The 20,847-nt window shown below is 42.7% G+C and overlaps 1 protein-coding gene across 4 annotated transcripts in view; it reads left to right on the top strand.

Moving 5' to 3' along the window:
* Window positions 1-20,847, top strand: part of ADGRF5 (adhesion G protein-coupled receptor F5) — a 108,160-nt gene that overhangs the window by 74,692 nt on the left and 12,621 nt on the right. For 3 of the 4 annotated variants that reach the window (XM_043907667.1, XM_043907665.1, XM_043907668.1), the window contains exons 7-15: window positions 1,959-2,017; window positions 3,278-3,423; window positions 6,392-6,613; window positions 7,645-7,848; window positions 11,932-12,102; window positions 13,228-13,347; window positions 13,499-13,708; window positions 16,662-16,874; window positions 18,943-19,095. In XM_043907667.1, coding sequence (XP_043763602.1) covers window positions 1,959-2,017; window positions 3,278-3,423; window positions 6,392-6,613; window positions 7,645-7,848; window positions 11,932-12,102; window positions 13,228-13,347; window positions 13,499-13,708; window positions 16,662-16,874; window positions 18,943-19,095 — 1,498 coding nt within the window. The remainder of the gene's footprint in view (window positions 1-1,958; window positions 2,018-3,277; window positions 3,424-6,391; window positions 6,614-7,644; window positions 7,849-11,931; window positions 12,103-13,227; window positions 13,348-13,498; window positions 13,709-16,661; window positions 16,875-18,942; window positions 19,096-20,847) is intronic. The other variant, XM_043907669.1, reaches the window with a different exon arrangement.

Below are 20,847 nucleotides of genomic sequence, written 5' to 3'. Positions count from 1 at the left end.
CGTAGAGAATTCTATACCACTCGATACTAGAGGTCCTTAAGCATTCACATTTAAGGCAGATTTAAATTTACTCATGTAGATAGGTTCATCTGTGTCACACTTCAGATTCCACATACCAGAAACAGACTCACAGATCCAGAGCACAGACTGGCTATCAAGGGGAAGTGGAGGAAAGGATTGGGAGTTTGGGGTCAGCAGATGTAAACGATTCTACATAGAATGGATAACAAACAAGGTCCCACTGGGTAGCATAGGGAACTATATTCAGTATCCTGTGATCAACCATAATAGAAAAGAATATGAAAAACTATATATGTATATGAAAATCTGCTCATGTAAAGATAAAGGGTATTCCCTCAATGTAACATGTGTGCCAGGCATTATTCTAAGTGCTTTACATTGGATTAATTCATCTAAACCTAAAGACATTGGTTGGATCAATTCATTTGGAATAGAGCTTCTCAACTGGTGTGGTACAAATTGCTATAGGTAGACTGATGTAATGACTCCGCTTAACTCTCCAGGCAGCCAACCGCCTGCCTCAAACCAGGAGCAACCTCCCGCTTACCCCAGTCAAGTAGGGGTTAATATTTTTTATCGGTGCCATCATGCAACGCTGATACAGGAGAGTTCTTGGATATCTGATTTGCATATCAGGCATGTAATAGTTCTGCACAGCGTGAGAATCCTCCTCATGCACACAAGTCACACTACACATATCACACGACATTGTATGCTTTTGAGGAAAAAAGACACTAGCATATTAATTGTTTGATCCTGCCCACCAACTCCCTAACACAGCACTTTGCAGGTGCAATCTGCCCTGTAAATGTAACTTGACTCAAATTGAATCTCCTGTGGAGTTAGAATTCAGGGAAACAAAGTGGAGTTAAAAACATCAGTAAAAACCACATTGGCTCAACCAAAGCTGTGATATGTTTAGTGAGGAATCAGGCAGTGTATTGGTCACAAGAAGACACCTCGTAGATTTCCAACTGCAGGAAGTGTGAATTGACTGTGGATCCCAACTGCTGCCCACTACTAGTGAGTGAGCAGGGCAGGTCTATCTGACACACGCTGGACTCCTTTGGAGGCTATACTGTACTTCTAGGCTCAGTCTAGATGATTTCATCTAACCTCCCCTCCTGTTCAGTTTCACTCAGATCTGATGGCTCTGTCCACCTTCCCTGATGCCTCCTCATTGTTTTCCTCTAGGCATTTCCCTAAGTCATTTATTTTAATTTAATTTGTTTATGGCTGTGCCGGATCTTCATTGCTGCATGAGCTTTCTCTAGTTTCAGTGGGTGGGGCTGCTCTTCCCTGTGATGCGTGGGCTTCTAATTGCAGTGGCTTCTCTTGTTGCAGAGCACAGACTCTAGGGCAAATGGCTTCAGTAGTTGCAGCATGTGAGCTCGGTAGCTGTGGGGCTCGGGCTTGGTTTCCCTGAGGCAGGTGGGATCTTCCCAGACCAGGGCTTGAATCCATGTCTCCTGCAGTGCAGGTGTATTAGTACTGAGCCACCAGGGAAGCCTCCCTAAGTCAATTTTTTGCACATTTACTCTGATGTTTGCTTCCTGGAGAACCCAGAATGACCCAGGTAAATAGGAATTACTTCTCCAAAGATCTGAAAAGCTAGCACTTATTCGGCTACTTAACAAAATATACAGAGAGCATTTTACCCAAGGTGATAAGAAATACAGGCTTCCCTGATGGCTCAGTGGGTAAAAAATCCACCTTCAATGAATTAGACACAGGAGACACATGTTCAATCCCTGGGTTAGGAAGATCTCCTGAAGGAGGGCATGGCAACCCACTCCAGTATGCTTGCCTGGACACATCAGATGTGACTGAGCATGCACACATGATAAGAAATACACACTTTTTACTCTGTTTCAAATCATTTGACATATCTGTCAGTGGACCTTGATTAATGGTACTTGTCTTGCTTTATTTTCCAGTTCTGGAAGGGTTACAGTATTTTACCAGGCTTCAAATTGGTGACGGTGACAGGGTTCAGGTAAGAATGCTATAATTGGGTAATTTTATCCAATGGCGGGCTTCCCTGGTGGCTCAGTGGTAAAGAATCCGCCTGCAAGGCAGGAGCAGCAGAGGACATGGGTTTGATCCCTCAGTGCAAAAATCCTCTGGAGGAGAGCTTGGCAACCCACTCCAGTATTCTCACCTGGAGCATCCCATGGACAAAGGAGCCTGGCAGGCTACCATCCACAGGGTCGCAAAGAGTCGGACACGACTGAAGCGACTTAGCACACATGCACGCATCCAGTGGCTGATACCAAAAAGTTAGTGAAAAAGCAAAAGCCTGTTAGAGGAGCCCCATCTGGGATGCCCAACAGGAACAGTTTGATAGAGGTGAAGACAATGCCAGATTGCCAGGGCTTGAAGGGGAAGGAAATACTGAGAACAGTAGTTGACTCCTTAGAGATGTACCTATCTAGAGGGAAGGTGAGAAAAAGATCTGTGTTCATTCTATGCATGCATGAATTTTGCAAACAAAGATGTGGTATCTAGAGGGTCAGAAATACAAAAGTGAAATAATGTCATGCAGTGGTGCCCTTATTTTATCATTTTTTTTAACATTTATTTATTTGGCTATGCCAGGTCTTCGTTGTGGCACATGAAATCTTTACTTGTAGCATGTGGGACCTAGTTCCCTCACCAGGGATCAAACCCAGTCCCCCTGCATTGGGAGCAAGGAGTCTTAGCCACTGGACACCAGGAAAGTTCCAAATATGCCTTTACTTTAGAAAACTAGCCAGTTAGCTATGGCTATAGTGTTGTACAACGCCGTGTAATGCCTCACCGTGGAGTTAGGTGCCCTGATAGCCCTGAGTATGTTTGCCCAGTGTTTCAAAAAGCCACTTGCCAATTACAAAATTAAGAATGTTTCCAGAAACATTGAGGATTTTGACTTCACTGGATATTCAGCATAGCTGGTAACCCTGGGTCAGCCTGGCTGTGTGACAACAGTCTCTACCTTATAGTTAATACCCTTTGACCACTTGTGGGATTCAGTTCACTCCACCCCATCTGGCTATCCTGGCCATTTATGTTACCTGTCTGCAGACATTTGAGTGTTTGAACCCTGCCTCAGGCTTTCAACTAGAGCTTAGAAATAAGTGGATTTCAAGTGAACCCTCAAAGTAAAAGGTCCCTAGGCTCTTCCTGCCATTTTGCTTTCTTATGCAAACAAACCATAAGGATCTAGACTCTTCCAGGTCGCTTACTGCTTTCACTGAACTGAATGGTCTCCATCCAGGCCTGGAAGTGTGGTTGTGACGTATGAAATCACAACAACAACAACAGCATCACCTGCGTTAATGTATAAAGCGAACGAGAAAGTCACACAGAACCTCAATCAGACCTACAAGATGGAGAGCAGTTCCTTTCAGGTTACTTACAGCAGTAAGTAGATTATTGCTGCGTTCTTCCTATATGCACCCTCTACTTAGATATGGTAACCGTACTTATCATGATGCATAAACCTGAGAAGTCGCATGACGACTTCCTCTGTGGAGAGAAACTCTCCAGTTCCTGGCATACAGGATTTGTGCCTTCTCCCCACCATCGGCCACTTTGGTGGTGGTGGGGAGGGTCCCAGGAGGGAGAGATTTTACAAGGAGAGGGGCCACAGAGCCATCTGGGTTTACTGATTTTTTTTTTTTTAATTGACAGACTCAAAACATTCAAAAAGGAGCACTAACGTTGTGATGATAGTTGCTGCTATCACTCAGTCGTGTCTGACTCTTTGTGACCCCATGGACTATAGCACACCAGGCTTTCCCATCCTTCACTGTCTCCCGGAGCTTGCTCAAACTCATGTCCATTGAGTCAGCGATACCATCCAACCATCACATCCTCTGTCTCCCGCTTCTCCTTCTGCCCTCAATCTTTCCCAGCATCAAGATCTTTTCCAATGAGTTGACTTTTCGCATCAGGTGGCCAAAGTATTGGCGCTTCAGCTTTAGCATCAGTCCTTCCAATGAAAATTGGGGGTTGACAGACCCCAAACCTCCCCAGAAGCAGAACTAACATTGTAATGGTGGAGAGGGGGTATTCCTGAGATGCTCTGATATTGACCAGGGGTGCATTGTTACTTTAGAGCCGTAGTTCTCAAACTGTGGTCCCTCCAGCAGCATCCGCACCATCTGGAAACTTGTTAGAAAAGCAAATTCTGGGGGTTACCCCAGACCAAGCTGGGCCAATCTGTATTTTGGCAAGCCCTCCAGGTGATTCTGATGCAGGGGAGATTTGAGAACCTCTGCTTTGGATCACATATAGCAGTGGTAAGAGTCCTGGCATTTTAGATGCTCTCCCTCATTTTCCAAATGGGGTATAGAGTTGGGCTCTGTTGTGTAATTAGGTGGGTGCATCTATTGTGGCCTGGGGGAAAGCAAGGGGAGCCAACTCAGCAGAGATATGATGAGCAAGCGATGCTGCGTAAATCAGGCCCATGGTTCACGACTTTAGGGGATTCCTCTTTGGAACAACACAGTCCACATGGGGAGGGCTCTGAAGGGGCTGTTGCAGGCGCAGCTGGAAGGAAAAGCACCTCTTCTCAGGAGTCAGACCATCCTTAAACGGGTCCATACTTTATCTCTTTGCTAATACTTTTAGACATCCTATCATTTGGGAAGGAGAGGGTGGGGCAAATTGTGAGAGCAAATCACCCATAGGGAGAAATTGAGAGCAAATCACCCTTAGGGTAAATGACTTGCTCAAGGCCACATGGTAAGTAACATCATTTTGCGTGCCTCAGGTCACTACATGAAATATTCACAGGTGGCTTTGCTTCTGAATAGTTAAATGTGATTTTCTGAAATCTTATTTTATTCAGGAGCCTGAAAAACAAAGCAAGAGATATTTAGATACCTGGATATTTTGAACATCATAGCACCCCAAGTTAATTCTATGGTATTTTAGGCCCATGTTTACAATACGAACTGCCTTCCCTTGTGGCTCAGCTGGTTAAGAATCTGCCTGCAATGCAGGAGACCTGGGTTCGATCTCTGGGTTGGGAAGATCCCCTGGAGAAGGGAAAGGCTACCCACTCCAGTATTCTGGCCTGGAGAATTCCATGGACTGTATAGTCCATGGGGTCGCAAAGAGCCGGACACGACTGACTGACTTTCAGTTTGACTTTACAGTAAGAGCAGGGTGTGGCCTGAGCATAAAGAACCATCCAAAAGATGCCTCCCAGACCCTTCTTTCTCAGCTCCTTAGATTTTCTCAATGCATGGAATTCATGAATAACATAGCTCAGCTTAGAGAGAAAACCTGTATGTTATATAAGCAAAGGAGAGCCATAAAAGCCCAAAAATAGCGAGTACTGTGTTTTTATTTCTGTCTGTGAGATGACTTAATGCCACGTCTCTTGAGAAGTTTACCGTGAAACCAGTAAGAATAGCTACTATCCCTCCAAGTCACCTCCCAAGTTAGCTCTCACTCATCCTCTCTTCCAGACAAGGAAGCCAAGGTTCAGAGATACTCAGCAAGCTCCCCAGCACCACACAGCTATGCCTGGCTCAGAACCGGCATTCAAATTCAGATCTGTGTGTCTATAAGCTGCCACTTTTATAGGCCCATAGGTGTTAGGTCTTTAAAAAATGTCTTATTTCCCAAGCACGTGTTATTGTAAAAAATTAATTGGTTTTCCCACTTTTAATTTATCAAAGGCACAAGACAGAGCTTTCAGTCAGCGTGAGGTATCAATTATCAGTAACAAACCGTTGATATTTCTCAAATCAGGGGCAAAGAAACTTGATGTTTAGGTTAGTTGGTGTGACTTTTTCATAAGCAAATGTGCAATTTTCTACCAGACTATTAGAAATTTTGTTTTGCATTTTTATTTTATAAATTTTATTGAAGTATAGTTGATTTACAATGTTGTGTTAATTTCTGCCATACAACAAAGTGGTTCAGTTATCTATATTTATATTTGTATGTCCTTTTTCATATTCTTCTTTTCTGTGGTTTATCAAAGGATTTTGAACATAGTTGCCTGTGCTATATGATAAAACCTTGCTGTTTATCCAACCTATACATAATAGTTTGTATCTGCTAATCCCAACCTCCCAATCCATCCCTCCCCTATTTTCCTTCCGCTTGGCAACCACAAGTTGCCAAGTTGTCTGTTCTTTATATCTGTGACAGACTATTTGAAACACTGAAAAATAGATTCGGGATCCCCATTAGCATCATTGACAGCTCTCAAGTGTGCAAAGATCCCAAGCTAGAAACCGTGTCCCTAATAGCTGGCTCAGTCACTCCGGGGCCCTCAGGTCCCAGCTGTCCAGTGGTGGTAGCACTGGGGAGTAGCATTAATTCCATTCATTTGCTTTGGGATCCTAATGGCTTTCGTTTGGGTTTCCAGATGAAACGAAATTCTCCATCACACCAGAAATCATCTTTGAAGGAGATACAGTAACCCTGATGTGTGAGAATGAAGTTTTTTCCACCAACGTGTCCTGGACGCAGGGGGAAGCGGAGCTCGACATGCAGAACAGCACTGAAGTCTCCATCTACACCTCTGTGCTCAACAACATGACCTCTGTGTCCCGCCTTATTATCCACAACATCACTCAGAATTACACGGGTGGGTTGCCATCCAGCAGCTGGGGCGAGGAAAGGCATGAAGGGCTAAGAAAGAATCAAACCGTGGGAGTGTGTGTAGACAGCCTTTTCCTCTTCAAAAAGAAGCTCAAATTTTCACAGCTGAAAATTAATCCCATGGTGAATGAGCCAAGCAAATTTAGCCTGGGGAGACAAATATAATTTTCCACATTTACCAAAGCTTATGAGCTGGAACCTAAGACAAAAAGCAGGTTTCTTTCCTTTTTTTTTTTTAACATTTTTTTAAAATGTGAGAAGAGCTTTGTTGAGGTAGAATTGACATAGAATAAACTGTACATATGTAAACTTAATATGCTTACATTTATCATTTAAATTATGACTTACTTGTATAATTGTGCACATATAGTTTAATAAGTTTTGGCATGTGTGTACACCTGTGCAACTATCACCATAATCAAGATAGTGAACATATTCATCACTACTCTCCCCAAGTTTTCTTCTTCTCTGTTGTAATCCCTCCCACCTGTTCCTCCCCAGCAACCACAGAAGCATAACTCTTACACCTGACATTTCAAAATTTAATAGCATCACTGCAATCCAGATGTCAACAGAGGCATCCCATTTTCTCTGAATGAGAAACTGGACTGCAGACACATGGATTCTATCAAGTGTTTGTTGACTCTGACTTTGCCACAGAGTTAAATAGGATGCCAAAATGATCCATGATTTTCTAATTCTCCAAGGTTGTCCCATCTTCCCTTTGTACCTCTGAAGCATCCCCACACTTTTTTTTCTTACCAGCAAGGACTCAGATTTCTGCTTTTTCCTTAGAACTTCTCTCTGCTCCTCACCTTGTGGCATCAGAAATATCTCCCTAAACCTTCTATACCTCCTGAATATTCCTTTGGGGTTGCTTACACCAAGTCTCACATGCTTTTGAAAGTGGTTTTTCATGAAGTACCACCACGACACATGAGATGAGGCCATCGTTCTTCTAGGGGACTAGACATATGTAATAGTAATCATCCATGTCTTTTTGTGTATTCGCTACAGGTGAATACACTTGCAAACTGACATTAGATATTTTTGAATATGCATCCAGAAGAAAAGTGGAAGTTATACCCATCCAGATACTGGCAAGCGAAGCCACGGAGGTGATGTGTGACAACAGCCCTGTGTCTCTGAGCTGCTGCAGTGAGGTGAACGTGAATTGGAGTCAAATTGAATGGAAGCAGGAAGGGAGTATAAGCATTCCAGGTGAGCCTGTTAAAAACCCTTTGACAAATAGGTTTTTTGCCTTTGGGCCAAGTAAAAATGGAGATGCGGTGGGTAAAAGAGCAAGTGTGGGTAGCTGGTTTTTTCTAGACCTCAGACTGTGGAAAAAAAGTACTAGGTTTGATGCCAGCTCCAGCTAAGCCATGCTAGAACAAAATTCCCCAAATACGTACACATAAGTGTTATGTGTGTTCTGTGCTCAGTCATGGCCAACTCCTTGTGACCCCATGCACTGTAGCCCAGCAGGAATACTGGAGTAGGTTGCCATCTTCTCCTCTAGTGATCTTCCCAGTCCAGGGATTGAACCCGAGTCTCCTGTGGCTCCTTGGATAGTGAGTGGATTCTTTACCTGCTGAGCCATTGGGGAAGTCCATAAGTGTCACACTTGGGTTGTAAACAAGATTCTGGCAGAGAAGATTCAAGAAGGAGTGATGGGATGACATAGGTTTATGGCATCTTCCCTACAGAAAATCTTGTCCTCACTTCCCTTTCCTTTCCCTCTTCAGCAAAGAGACAAAGATGAGGTCATGGGTTTTGCTTTGAAGTCGAATTCCTGAGTCTCTCCTCCTGGTGTCTGTCCTTCCAACTCATTATCTGACTCTGTCTTTGGTTCTACATCTTTCTCTATCAACCTGTTTGTCTCTCAACCAATGTCAATTTCTGATCCTGTTGGTTATCTGAGATCACGCTTGAAATTCCCCACCTTTTAAGTTATACTAATGAATAACAATAAGTAGAAGAAATTAAAATAGCAATAGTGCTCTTTTTTGTGTAATAATTTATGATTAACCAATTTTTTAAAAACATGTTATCACTTGAAAAAATGTCTTATTTATTTTAATTGGAGGACAGTTGCTTTACAATGTTGTGTTGATTTCTTCTGTACAATATGAACCAGTTATAGGTATGCATATATTGTTATCACTTTAATCACATTTAAATTTGACCACAAGTTTAAAGCAGGCATTTTTTTTTTGCCTTCCATTTTCAAATAAGGAAATTGAGGTTCAAATTCAATGACTTATTCGAGGATGTCACAATAGAGAAAGAAAATCATTCACCTTGCTTCATAGTCTTTGTCTTGGCCAAACTATATCACACATGCCTGGTGAGTCAGACTTGGCATGAGCTGATCCGGCAGAAATTGTACTGTGAAACAGAAGACTGTTCTCTGCCTAGAAACCTCACGTAGGCAATTCTTTTCTAAAGAAATGACAGTATTATGTGCTCATCTTTCAAGTAAAAAAAAAAAATCATTAAAGCAACTGTAGCTTTAGCCATGAAATTCATCAGTGTGGTGGAACTTTTATAAACTGTTTCCTGTCAGACAATATTAAATCATAAATAAAATAAGGATCAATTGATATGTAATGTTTTCTGAGCACATCTAGTTTGCAAAGCACATTTGTTTCCACCTTAAAGTACTCTGCAGAATGGGAAAGGCATCTGGTAACTGTTGAACAAGTTGACATGTGGTCCATTTAGCCACTTCCCTGATTCTTAAGGAAGGGGAGGTGTAGACATCCTGAAGGAACTGCCAGATGGGAGAAAGACCTTGCAGAGTTCCCGTGGCTCTGACTTAGACGCTTTCAACTGTGAGGGGTGAAAAGCCTGGCCCTCTGGCAAAGGAACCAGGAAGTCTACCTACAGATGCTCAGGGACCTCTCTGTGGCCATCCCTGCTACAGACATTCCTAATGCCCCGGGCAGGCTCAACCAACAACAGAACAATGGATTTCCTGCCACCGGCTGGCCGCCTGGGGACCCACACAGCGGGTTCTCTGATGAATTTAACCTCTGCTCTCTCAACACCTGTCCTCTTTCCTTCTCCCTTGCCCTCCCTTCGTTGGGGCCATCTTTCTCCAAATTCCACAAGTTCTCTTAGCAGCCATTTTTCTAGATCAGGAGAAAGCAATCTAGCTAAATAATTCACCCCAATGTGTTGGAATTGAACGCATCGCCTCATCTCAGAAATGGTTGCACTGGATTTTCAAAGCACTTCTAGCAAGGGATAAAAGATGGAAAGGAAGTAATCCATAGTGTCAGAATTTCTAACTTTAAGAAGATGAGGGTGGTCTTTTTCAAACAGGTTGGGCTTTCTGGGGTATTTGGGTATTTCAGTGCTTGTGGATTCTTAGAGATTGAACTCAGCAGGGACAGTGAAAGTGCTAAATCCTAACCAATAGATTGCTAAGGAGCTCCCAGATTTTCGTCTTTTAAATAGAGACAATGGTACCCATTTTGTGAGACTTTTGAGAGAAGAGAAAAGAGATAATAAATGTCAACATTTAAAGCAGACTTGAATATATTGAATCTGCCACAATAACTGCTTCCTGATAATGATGATAGCTTTGAAAACCATGTCTTCCCTTATCCTCAATGTCCTGGGAATTCTCCATTGGATGTTATTTAATGTTGAGAACAAACCTGTAACTGCCTACCACCTCTATCCTGGAAAACAGAGCGCCAACTTACAGTCTGCATTCAGTACCTTCCGTTGTTCTGCAGTCAAGGGAGAGGGATGGAGTGAGAGGTCCTGGAGGAAGTGGAGGAAGTAGGTTTTCCAAAAATAAGTGGATGTATGAGCCTTGGAGATGAAAGGACATTTGTACCTATGAACCAGGAGGTATTAATAATATACCCAAGGTGGGAAATCAGTTTGGTGTTCTGAATCACCATTTTGGGGACTGGGGAGAAAAGCTGGTTCCTTTTTAATCAGAATATTTTTATATCATTGATCCTCCAGCTAAGGCTGAAGAAGATGCATTTATGTTAGAGTTCATCAGAAGGGTCTTTTTCTTTTCTTTAACTTTTGGAAGATTGTCAGTGTTTGAGGAATGTCTTCAGAGTACATGGCAGAAGGCAAGGATGGAAGGGAGGGCATGAAGGAAAAAAAGTAGAAAAAGGTGGCCAAGAGGGCATCATAGAGACACAGGCAGGAAGTGAGATGGCCTGGGAGGGAAAGCGTCTTGGGAACGGAAAGGAAGACAGGAGCAGCTTTCTGAAGGGTGAACTGCTGGTAACCAAAGAAAACATGAAGGTAAAGCTTCCACTAACACATATGACTAATAGGAAGGAATCAGTTACGAAAACAGGTCTCAAGTGAGACGAGTATCAGAGGCCCGAGTCCTGTTTCTTCCTCCTTTTAATAATAAAAATAGCCAAAATAATCTAGCATCTTTTCCCCTTCCAATTGAAATCAAATCCAAGGACATGACTTCTCTTTTTCAGTTTTTCACACTCCAGCAGCCATCATGGTCTTGGTTAGGGGCTGGCCCCAGCCAGGCATTGTCCTAAGTGTTTACACATTAACTCCTTTTACCTGACTACAGTCCTCGGTCATAGCTGTTACATATCCCCATTTTACATCTGGAGAAACTGAGGTAGAGTGTGGCTTAGTGACTTTGCCAACAACACCCTGCTGGTAGGTTGGGGACTTCCCTGGTGGCCCAGTGGTTTAGACTTTGTCTTCCAACGCAGGGAGTGTGGGTTCGAGCTCTGATTAGAGAGCCAAAATCCCATGTGCCTCGCACCCAAAAAACCAAAGCATAAAGAACAGAAGCAATGTTGTAACTGGTTCAATAAAGACTTTTTAAAAAATGAAAAAAATGGTCCATGTTAAAAAAAAATACAAAAAAAAATAATAATACAGTTTGGAAACTGCAGCCAGGCCACCTGGATCTTGAAGTGGCAGGACTAACCATTATACCATCCTGCCTCTCCATTCAAAGAGAAAACTGGATGTAAATAAGGAGTCATTTTAGCTGCTTTGGCTTCTTGGTTTTTTTTTTTTAAATAACTTTATTTATTTATTTTTGGCTGTGTGTGGTCTTCATTGCTGCTCGGGCTTTTCCCTAGTTGCGGCAAGTGGGGATTACTCTCTAGTTGCGGTGCGAAAGCTTCATGTGGGATCTTCCAAGATCAGGGATCAAACCCATGTCTCCTGTATTGGCAGGCAGACTCTTTACCACTGAGCCACCAGGAAAGCCCCTGATTTGGCTTCTTTGCTACCAAATCAGAGAGTCAGATAACTGTGACAGTAAGGGAACCTCTTATGTTGTTGCAGGAAACGCTGAAATAGACACAGACAGTGGCTGCAGCAGATACACCCTCATGGCCAATGGGACTCAGTGTCCAAGCAGGTCGTCTGGAACGACAGTGGTCTACACGTGTGAGTTCATCAGTGCCCACGGAGCCAGAGGCAGAAGGGACATAGAAGTGACCTTCATCTCTGTGGGTAAGGACTCTTTCACTGGTATTTTGGGGCTTGCCCCCTCAAATCAGGGGCTGCCAATGGACTGGGAACATCCACGAGCAGTGAGGCTGGACCTTCCCTGGTAATGAGAGCGTGGTTGGGGTAAATCACACAATGGGATTTTCATCTCCGCTGTTTAAATTCACATGAACTCCTTACAAGGAAGGGTAAGAGTAGGAAGAGGTGGTTGTAGGGAAGGAACCGCCTATGTTGTACTGAGAAGGCAAAAAGCTGAAGTAGGTTTCACACTCAGGTTAGTCACTGAATAAGGAAGGAATCCCATGGACTAAGAGTCGACTGAGTGACTTTCGCTTCACAAGGATAATGCCCCTAATCTCCTACTTTTTCTCCCATAATCCCATTCTCCCTCCCTTGAATTTCAATAGCTTGGCTCACTCCCCACCATCCTTCATGCCCCCTTTTCTCTCCTCTTTCATCTTTTTCAGAGAAAATGCAGCAGAAAGCTTTAGGAGTCTGGTATTTCATGGTTATCTTACAGTTGTTAACAAGTGTTTTTGTTTTTTTTTTAATGTTTCAATTAATTCTAGGACTCTTAAAAGTATCATTTCTACTGCTTATATCTTAAAGCATTCTAACTTCACCCCATATCAGACACTTAAAACTTTCTGCTGCATTCTCTGCAAAAATTGGGCAGGCAAACATGTTTTTGCACCCATCATACAAAAACAAATCAGTCCCCACTTCTGAACAATTTGGGTGCCTCTACTTCTCAGCCCAGATATAATTATTTGGGCAGTATAAATGCTATGATCCCTCTGCTTCACAAGTCATTCCAGAAAACACTCATCTGCTTGGTAAGCACCGACTGGGTACTGGACCCATTGCTGATGCTGGGGATGTGAACAAAGACACCCGTGAGAGGGTCCTGCTCTTAAGGAGCTCACATTTTTATGGATAAGAGATACAAAAAAGAGAAATTAAAATACACGATGGTATTTTTAAAAGTTATTTTGAAAGAGTAGAAAATGATACGGTCATAGGAACTGAGCCGTTGAGTCTCCCTTGAGGTGCCTGGAAGAGGTTGGAGGGGAGTTTGGGTTAAGGCAACACTCTAAGTTTGCAACCTTCTGCCCTGCTGATCATTAGGAGATAATTCCAGCCACAAAGGGGACGTGCAAGAATCCCAAAGGCTTCTGATGGAAATGAGTACAGTTCAGAGCACCACCAAGAACAGCCTAGAAACAAGTAAAGCCCCGGAGCAGCAAGGTACCAGTGCCGCGTTGACCCCAGTAGAGTCAGGACCGCTCATGCTTTCTGTCTCCATGTGAAATTTCACTCTATGTGGACATCACCAGAAAGACTAAACATTATACTTGTTGTTGGTTTTCTTTTGTCTGTTTTGTTTGCATTCTTTTAGCCAAGCTAAACATAACCCCGGACCTAATTTCTGTTTCTGAGGGACAAAGCTTTTTTATAAAGTGCATCAGCGATATGAGTAACTATGATGAGATGTACTGGAACACTTCTGCTGGAACTAAAATATACAAAAGGTTTTATACCACGAGGAGGTACCCTGACAGAGCAGAGTCGGTGCTGAGAGTCAAGACCTCAACCAGGGAGTGGAATGGTGAGTGAAAGTCCAGATGCCCTGGACCCTGGTTCTGGGATCCCTAGAAATACACTGGAATCATTACCATCCACGGAGGGCCTGGCTCAAGCCATGCCTATGTTAGCCACTCTACATGTCACATGTCATCTCTCAATACAACAGCCCTTTGGGGGAAGACGTCACTATTCCCATTTTACAGATGCGGAAAGTGAGGTTCAGGGAGGATAATAAACGTGCCTAAGTTTCTACAACTTAAGTTTTAGAGCAAGAATTAAAACTGGTCTCTTTGATTCTAGAGCCTGTGCTTTGCCATTAAGAAGATTTTTTGTTTTAATTTAACGATAGTTAATTTACAATGTTGTGTTTAGTTTCAAGCGTATGGCAAACTGATTCAGTTTTATATGTTTATATATATATATACACACACACACACACATATGTGAAGATATCATGTATATGTGATAAATATAATTCCCATGTAATCACATATAATCACCTATATATGTGATTCAGTTTTATATATAAAGCAATTCAGTTTTTATATATGTATGTGATTCAGTTTTTTATATGAAGTGATTCAGTTATATATATATATATATACATATATATGTTCTTTTTTAGATTCTTTCCCATTATTAAGATATTGAGTATAGTTCCCTGTGCTATACAGTAGGTTCTTGTTATTCATCTATTTTATGCATTAGTGGTATGCATGTAATTCCAAACTCCTAAGAGGATTGTTTTTTAAAGTATTTTTACCAGACTCTTGTTTCACCCAACTGAGGTATAAAAATTCTTCCTAAAGGTTTTATCTGCCTGGTTCCAAAAGAGGACAGAAAAACATTTTTGTTTTCTACTTATCCCTAGGTACTGTTTGAGAGAAAATGCAAATTTTTGAAAGAAAAAGCAATTTGATAGGATCCCTTCAATATAACTGACACTTCTTGAGCTTCTGCTGTGTGGTAGACACTGTGCTAAGTACTTAAGTACATGAATTAATTTAAAACCATAAGCCTAGAGGGGAGTGTCATTATCATCTCCATTTCACAGATGAGGACACTGGGGCCCAGTGAGGGTAAGAAAACGCCTGAGGTTTCGCATCTGGTGAATGGCAGAGCCAAAGTGAAAAGGTGACTGTCTGGCTCGAGGCCAACAGTTTTGGATTTTTTTTGGCCGCGCTTGTGGGATCTTAGTTCCCTGACCAGGGATTGAACTAAAAGTGGAGAATTAAATACTGAACCACCCCCAGAGGCCAATTATTAACTACTTTGTTCTAAAGCTTTTCATGAATTATAGGCTTGATCAGTCCAGATCCTACGAGTTCCAGGTCATCTTGATTTTTTCCTATGAGGAAAGCCTAGGCAGCACTGTAGAAATAACTGCTTCTTTTCTGGCTGGACTTGGTGGATACCATCAGGAATGGGAATATTTTTCTCTTAAGCTGAGCTCATACTTGCTCTGCCCAATAGCCCTGACTATCAGACAATAACTTAGGAGGAGCCAGAGCTATCCTAGTTATATTGAACTATTAAACAGTCCCACTCAGGTTCTAAATATCATCTGTTCTCATCAAAATTGACTACACTTTTCTATTCCATGTAAAGTTTCCCTCCCTCCCAATGGGAATCGGAAGGCATTTTCTCTCTGGTCTTTTTCTACTTGTTTTTCCTCTGCCCAGCAGCTGCTCTGACTCCCACAAAGTTAGGGCAAAGAGAAGGAATGTCAGCAACATTGAAAGGTCCTACTTAACTGTAGATGCTGTTATAAACTCCCAGCTGTCCCCGCAGCAGCTGACCCAGCGGTGGCTCATCCCCTGATGGGCTCTGGTGTGAAGTCCAGTGGAGAAGCTGGCTTTCATGAAGGTCAACCCAAGCCCTGTCCACAGTCCACTCTGCTTCACCAAGCACTGGGTGTGCAGGCCACTTCTCTGCAGCCTTCTCTTTTCACTCATGCAAAGCTGAGTCGGCCCACTCTCATCTTCAGACTTTCCTAGATACGCGTCAGACATCTAATCCCAGAGTTCACAGGTCAAGCTCTCCCAAGAGTTCACAGTCCACCTCTCCCCCCTTCCTCCTTCCCTCTGCACTTCTTAGCGGCGCCATGATGTGCCAGAACTGGAGGCATCTACTCGCTTACAGATGGGTGTCACAAGACCCCAGGGCTCCGGCTCCATCTCACTGACAACTTTCTTCAAGAACTCTCCATCCCAGCACAGACCAGAATTCTCATTTTTTCCCTCCTGGTTAAAGAAAGAGCCCTTGGAGGAGATCTTGGGAACCTGATTTGAAACTCGATCCCACTCCAACAGGCTATTTGACTCTGGATAAGCCACCACATTGTATTCAAAAGTAAGTGAATATTTCCATGAGGATGGGTTCAAATGCATAGAGAGCCCAGGAGGGGACTCGAAGGAGCGTTTTCTCTTCTAGGGCCTGGGAGGGGTCGCTGTGCGCTTGTCCCAGCTTGACAAGGAAACCCAATCCTCTTCTTAACTTTCTCAGCCAATGCCTTCCTGTTTTTGTTTTTTTTTTTATTTTGCAACGCCTTTATTAGATAAAATTCACGCACTATTGATTCTGGATTGATCACGCACGTGGTCACTATTGATCACGCAGAAGTGATTCTTTCAAAGGATACAGTTCAGTGGCTTTTAGTATACTGGAGTTGTGCAAACTTTACCGTAGTCATTTGAGAACATTTTCATCCCTCCCCCTCACCCCCGCCAAGAGGAATTCCATATGCTTTACAAGCCACCTCATTTTCCCCAAACCCCCAGCCCTAGGCAACCACTACTCTATTTTCTGTTCCTGTATATTTGTCTACTGTAGACATTTCATAGAACTGGGATCACATGATATGTGGCCTTTTGTGCCTGGCTTCTGTCACTCAGCATGATGTTTTTGAGGTTCAGCTAATGCCTTTCTGGAGTGATGACATTTGTTCCATCTCATCGTGGCTTCCTTCCACTCAGGAACCTATCACTGCGTATTTCGATACAAGAATTTGTACAGGGTCGTGGCCAAAGATGTCACCGTGTACCCGCTGCCTCTAGAGTCCAACATCATGGTTGATCCTGTGGAAGCTGCAGTACCATGCCGAAGCTCCCATCACATCAGATGCTGCATTGAGGAAGATGCAGACTACAAGGTCATTTTTCAAGTGGGTTCCTCGTCCTTTCCTGCTGGTAAGATGCCCACTGCTGAATTGTTAGGACATACGATTCCATATACATGGAGTCTACAAATTTACTCTTAAAATAAGGATAAAGAGACATAAGGATTCCATCAGACAGAATATAACAGAGGAATTCCATGAGGCTTTACTGCCTTCTATTTTGCCATGTGGCCAGTGGCTCATTGAAAAGTGAAAGTCGTAATAGATCAGTCGTGTCTGACTCTTTGAGACCCCGTGGACAGTAGCCCACCAGGCTCCTCTGTCCATATAATTCTCCAGGCAAGAATACAGGAGTGGGTACCCATTCCCTTCTCCAGGAGATCTTCCTGACGCAGGGATCGAACCTGGGTCTCCTGCATTTTAGGCAGATTCTTTACCATCTGAGCAAGTGGTTTGTGACAAAATCTTGAGAGTCGGTGAGAGTGGAACCCATTGTTTTTAGTGATGACTGTTGAAGACCATATTAAGTTACTGTCATGAGCCTTCTACATGTTCCATATAGTAGACTAGATATTCTGATCATCCTTCCCTCTACGCCAGGAGTTAGCATGTAATCAAAGTACCACAAGAATCCTGTAAATGCACAAATGAGCAGCCAAAAGAGTAACAGAAACAATCAAGAAGAATTAGAGGAAATGTTTTTGCTAATGCTGGGATGCCCTGAAGGCATTTGCCAAGATCAGAAACCCAGAATCTTGAATCTGAATTTGAAAGCTCTGAAGTAAAGGAGAGAGAAGGCCTTGATCCCAAGGCAGTAACTAAGGCACCCCACCCACCAGCACAACGTCAGGGCCCTCAGATGATGACGTGCTTAGTAAAAGAAGAAGAATCTACGAAAAAAACAAAATTCATCTGCCAGAGTTAAGAGCTTGTCCTCATTGCTGATAAAGGGCAAAAATTTCCCCTGAGAATTATGACTCTCCTGCCCAGGTTTGGGAACTCCAAGCTGAGGAATAATTAACTGAAGAGGGTCCATTGGTTGCACTCAATGGTACCTGACCAAAAAAAAAAAAAAAATTCAAGTCCTGTCTGGTAGAATGTACCTTCCACCCAAATTCCTCAGGATTCATTCAAATAAAAGTCAACCAAATATGACTTCACAACCCCAAATCTTAACTCACTGACACCATCACCATCACCATCAGGGATTTAGGAGGTCATTCATACTTTCAAAAATGGTTCTTGGGGACCTCCTGCTTAATACAGAACACCGTAGGAGGCAATGAAAAGTAGATCAAAGAAGTGGGGCATGTAGATTAATATCTAGAAGAGCATATGTCATAAAAGGCAATATGTAGAATATTAAATACCCAAAAATGAGCATTAACAGATCGAAAGGACAATGGAAGTTCAGAAAAGTGGGGAATCCCATAAAGACTAGACAATGCAGAGAAGGCTGAATGGCAGGGGGATATGAAATCAATCTGGGAACTGAAATATTTTAGCATTTCACCATTCTGTGGCAAACATGCATGCCTTCAGTATTTTCTGTGTGCCAAATATTGAGCTCGGCACTAGGAGATGCAAAGATAAATGTAACCAGGCACCTACTCGCTAAAACCTCAGGGTCTGGTAGGAGTTGTGGTTCAGCCGCCCAGTCATGTCCGATTCTTTGTGACCCCATGTGCTGCAGCATGCCAGGCCTCCCTGTCCCTCACCATCTCCTAGAATCTGCCCAAGATCATATTCATTGCATCGGTGATGCTGTCCAGCCAACCATCTCGTCCTCTGACACCCTCTTCTCCTTTGGTGACCTCTGAACCAATGATAGGATAAAGGCGCAGAGCATGATGGTATTTCAGTAGATAGAAGGATGCTGAGAAAGCATTCTGATTGTCCGAAACTGGGTGGGCATAGACTTGGAGCCATGAATGGTGGAGGGAAGGTTTTGGCCAGTATGCACGCCAGTGAGGGTTTGGTTACTTCTAGGCTAGTGGCATTTTGAGAACCACATAAAAGATGGATGTGGCACATAATCTTGGAAAGAATTTGAACAAGTTTATCCACATTGGATGATTTTAACAAAATCCGTGCTTTGAATACTTATGTTGTGACTTCATTCTTTGATTTTATTTTAGTAAAAGAAGTTAATGAAAAGCAAGTGTGCTACAAACACCATTTCATGGCAGACTCAGTTTCCTGTCCAGAAAATGTGGATGTGTTTTGTCACTTTACCAACGCCGCTAATAATTCAGTCCAGAGCCCGTCTATGAAGCTTCACCTGGTTCCTGGTGAGAGCACTTTTAACATTTTAAAATAATGTTAAGGTCATGAGCAGAGATTCATTTATTGATTCACTTCCTCATTCATCCATCAATAAATGTGTGTTAATCACTTTCATGTGGCAAGCCTTGAGCTAAGCATGGGGGATTAAAAAGAAATAAGCTATGTTTCTTGGCCTCACATCTAGGAGAGAGATACATGTGATTTTAAAATGTCATCACATATAATATGGTAAGTTCTGAACTAGAGATGGTTGTGGGTGGCTAGAAGAGGCTGCCTGATTAACTTTGGTAGCAATTAGGTGGGAAGAAATTGATTAAGACATCTTGGCAGATAAAGCCATATACCCATTGATTCTGGGAGTTGAAGCCCTGTCCTCACCAGTTAAGAGTGGACAGTGTTCGTGTGGGGCTGAGGCCACTTTGAACTTTCAGCAAAATTATAGACTTTCAGCAAAGTTCAAATATCTAGTCTACTATATGCCCCCACAAGCACTGTTTCCCAGAGCTACATAAAAAGAATCGGAGGGACTTCCCTGGCAGTCCAATGGTTAAGACTTCACCTTCCAATGCAGGGGGTGTGGGTTCCATCCCTGGCTGGGGAGCTAAGATCCCACATGCCTTGGGGTCAAAAATCCAAAATATAAGACAGAATCAATGCTGTAACAAATTGAAGACTTTTAAAAATGTCCCATGTCAAAGTGTCTTAAAAATAATGAAAAATTCAAATATATATAAAAAGAATCAGAAACTGTCTTTCCCATCCTTTGTCATCGCTGAGCCAATCCCACCTCATATACTATTTTTCAAGGTAAAAAGATACTCCTGGGCCTACATCATAAGCAATCCCCTTGCCCCAGAAATCATCTCTATATAAGACCCCATGATGTCTGAAGGATCTATGGCTCTGTTACCAAGCCTGTTTGAGTTTATTGAGGGATTTTTGGTCCTTCTTACAGGTCTTGGTATCTGAGACCCAGACACCAAAGTAGGAAGCAATTAAGAGCTCCCTGTATCTCTGAGTCACCGTCCCTTGACCCCCCCCCAAGCACACCTTTTCCAGAGGGCAGCCAAGGTCACTTCTCCTCTGTCCTCCCATCTTAGCCCAGGTGCCATCATGTTTTATTCACTTACCTTTGTTCCACTCTTTGTTCTTCTTGCAAAGTCTGATTCCTCAGCCTTTTCCTAATAGAAAATTACTTAGGTATTTTAAGATTTTTCTACAGTGGCTGAGAACTCAATAAATGCTAAAAGATAGTGGGGGAGGTGGTTCTGCTCATCAGAGAGTCCAAGTTCTCTGGAGATGGAGATTCTGCAAAAAATGCCATTTTCCAATGAAGTCTGGTCTTAGGTAGAGGAAAAGGGAAGTCATCTTAAGGGAAACCAGAAGGAATAAATGCTTATAAATATTGTCTAGAATATTCAGGTCATGGGTGCCTAGAATTCCTACTGCTAATTATAGCTTTAGATTAAGATGGTGCCTCTTATCCTTGGCTGCACCCAGGAATCACAAGGATGCTTTAAAAATTGTTAAAGCCTGAATTTTAGCCTGAGAGGTTCTGATCTACTTGGTATTTCCAGACATTGGTATTTCTGAGGCTCCTCTGGTGATTCTTAGGCATCAGAGTTGAGAATCCCATTCATGAAGATCCCATGCATCCCTAACACCTACGGTCACCTGCATATCTTTTCTCTGGATGAGTACACATTAAGCTCTTGTTATTTTCATGGCTTAGATTTTACAGGCAGCAGAGAAAATTC

The sequence above is a fragment of the Cervus elaphus genome, chromosome 7, assembly GCF_910594005.1.
Source record: "Cervus elaphus chromosome 7, mCerEla1.1, whole genome shotgun sequence".
Taxonomy (NCBI): Eukaryota; Metazoa; Chordata; class Mammalia; order Artiodactyla; family Cervidae; genus Cervus; species Cervus elaphus.
This window is presented reverse-complemented; position numbering and strand designations above follow the sequence as displayed.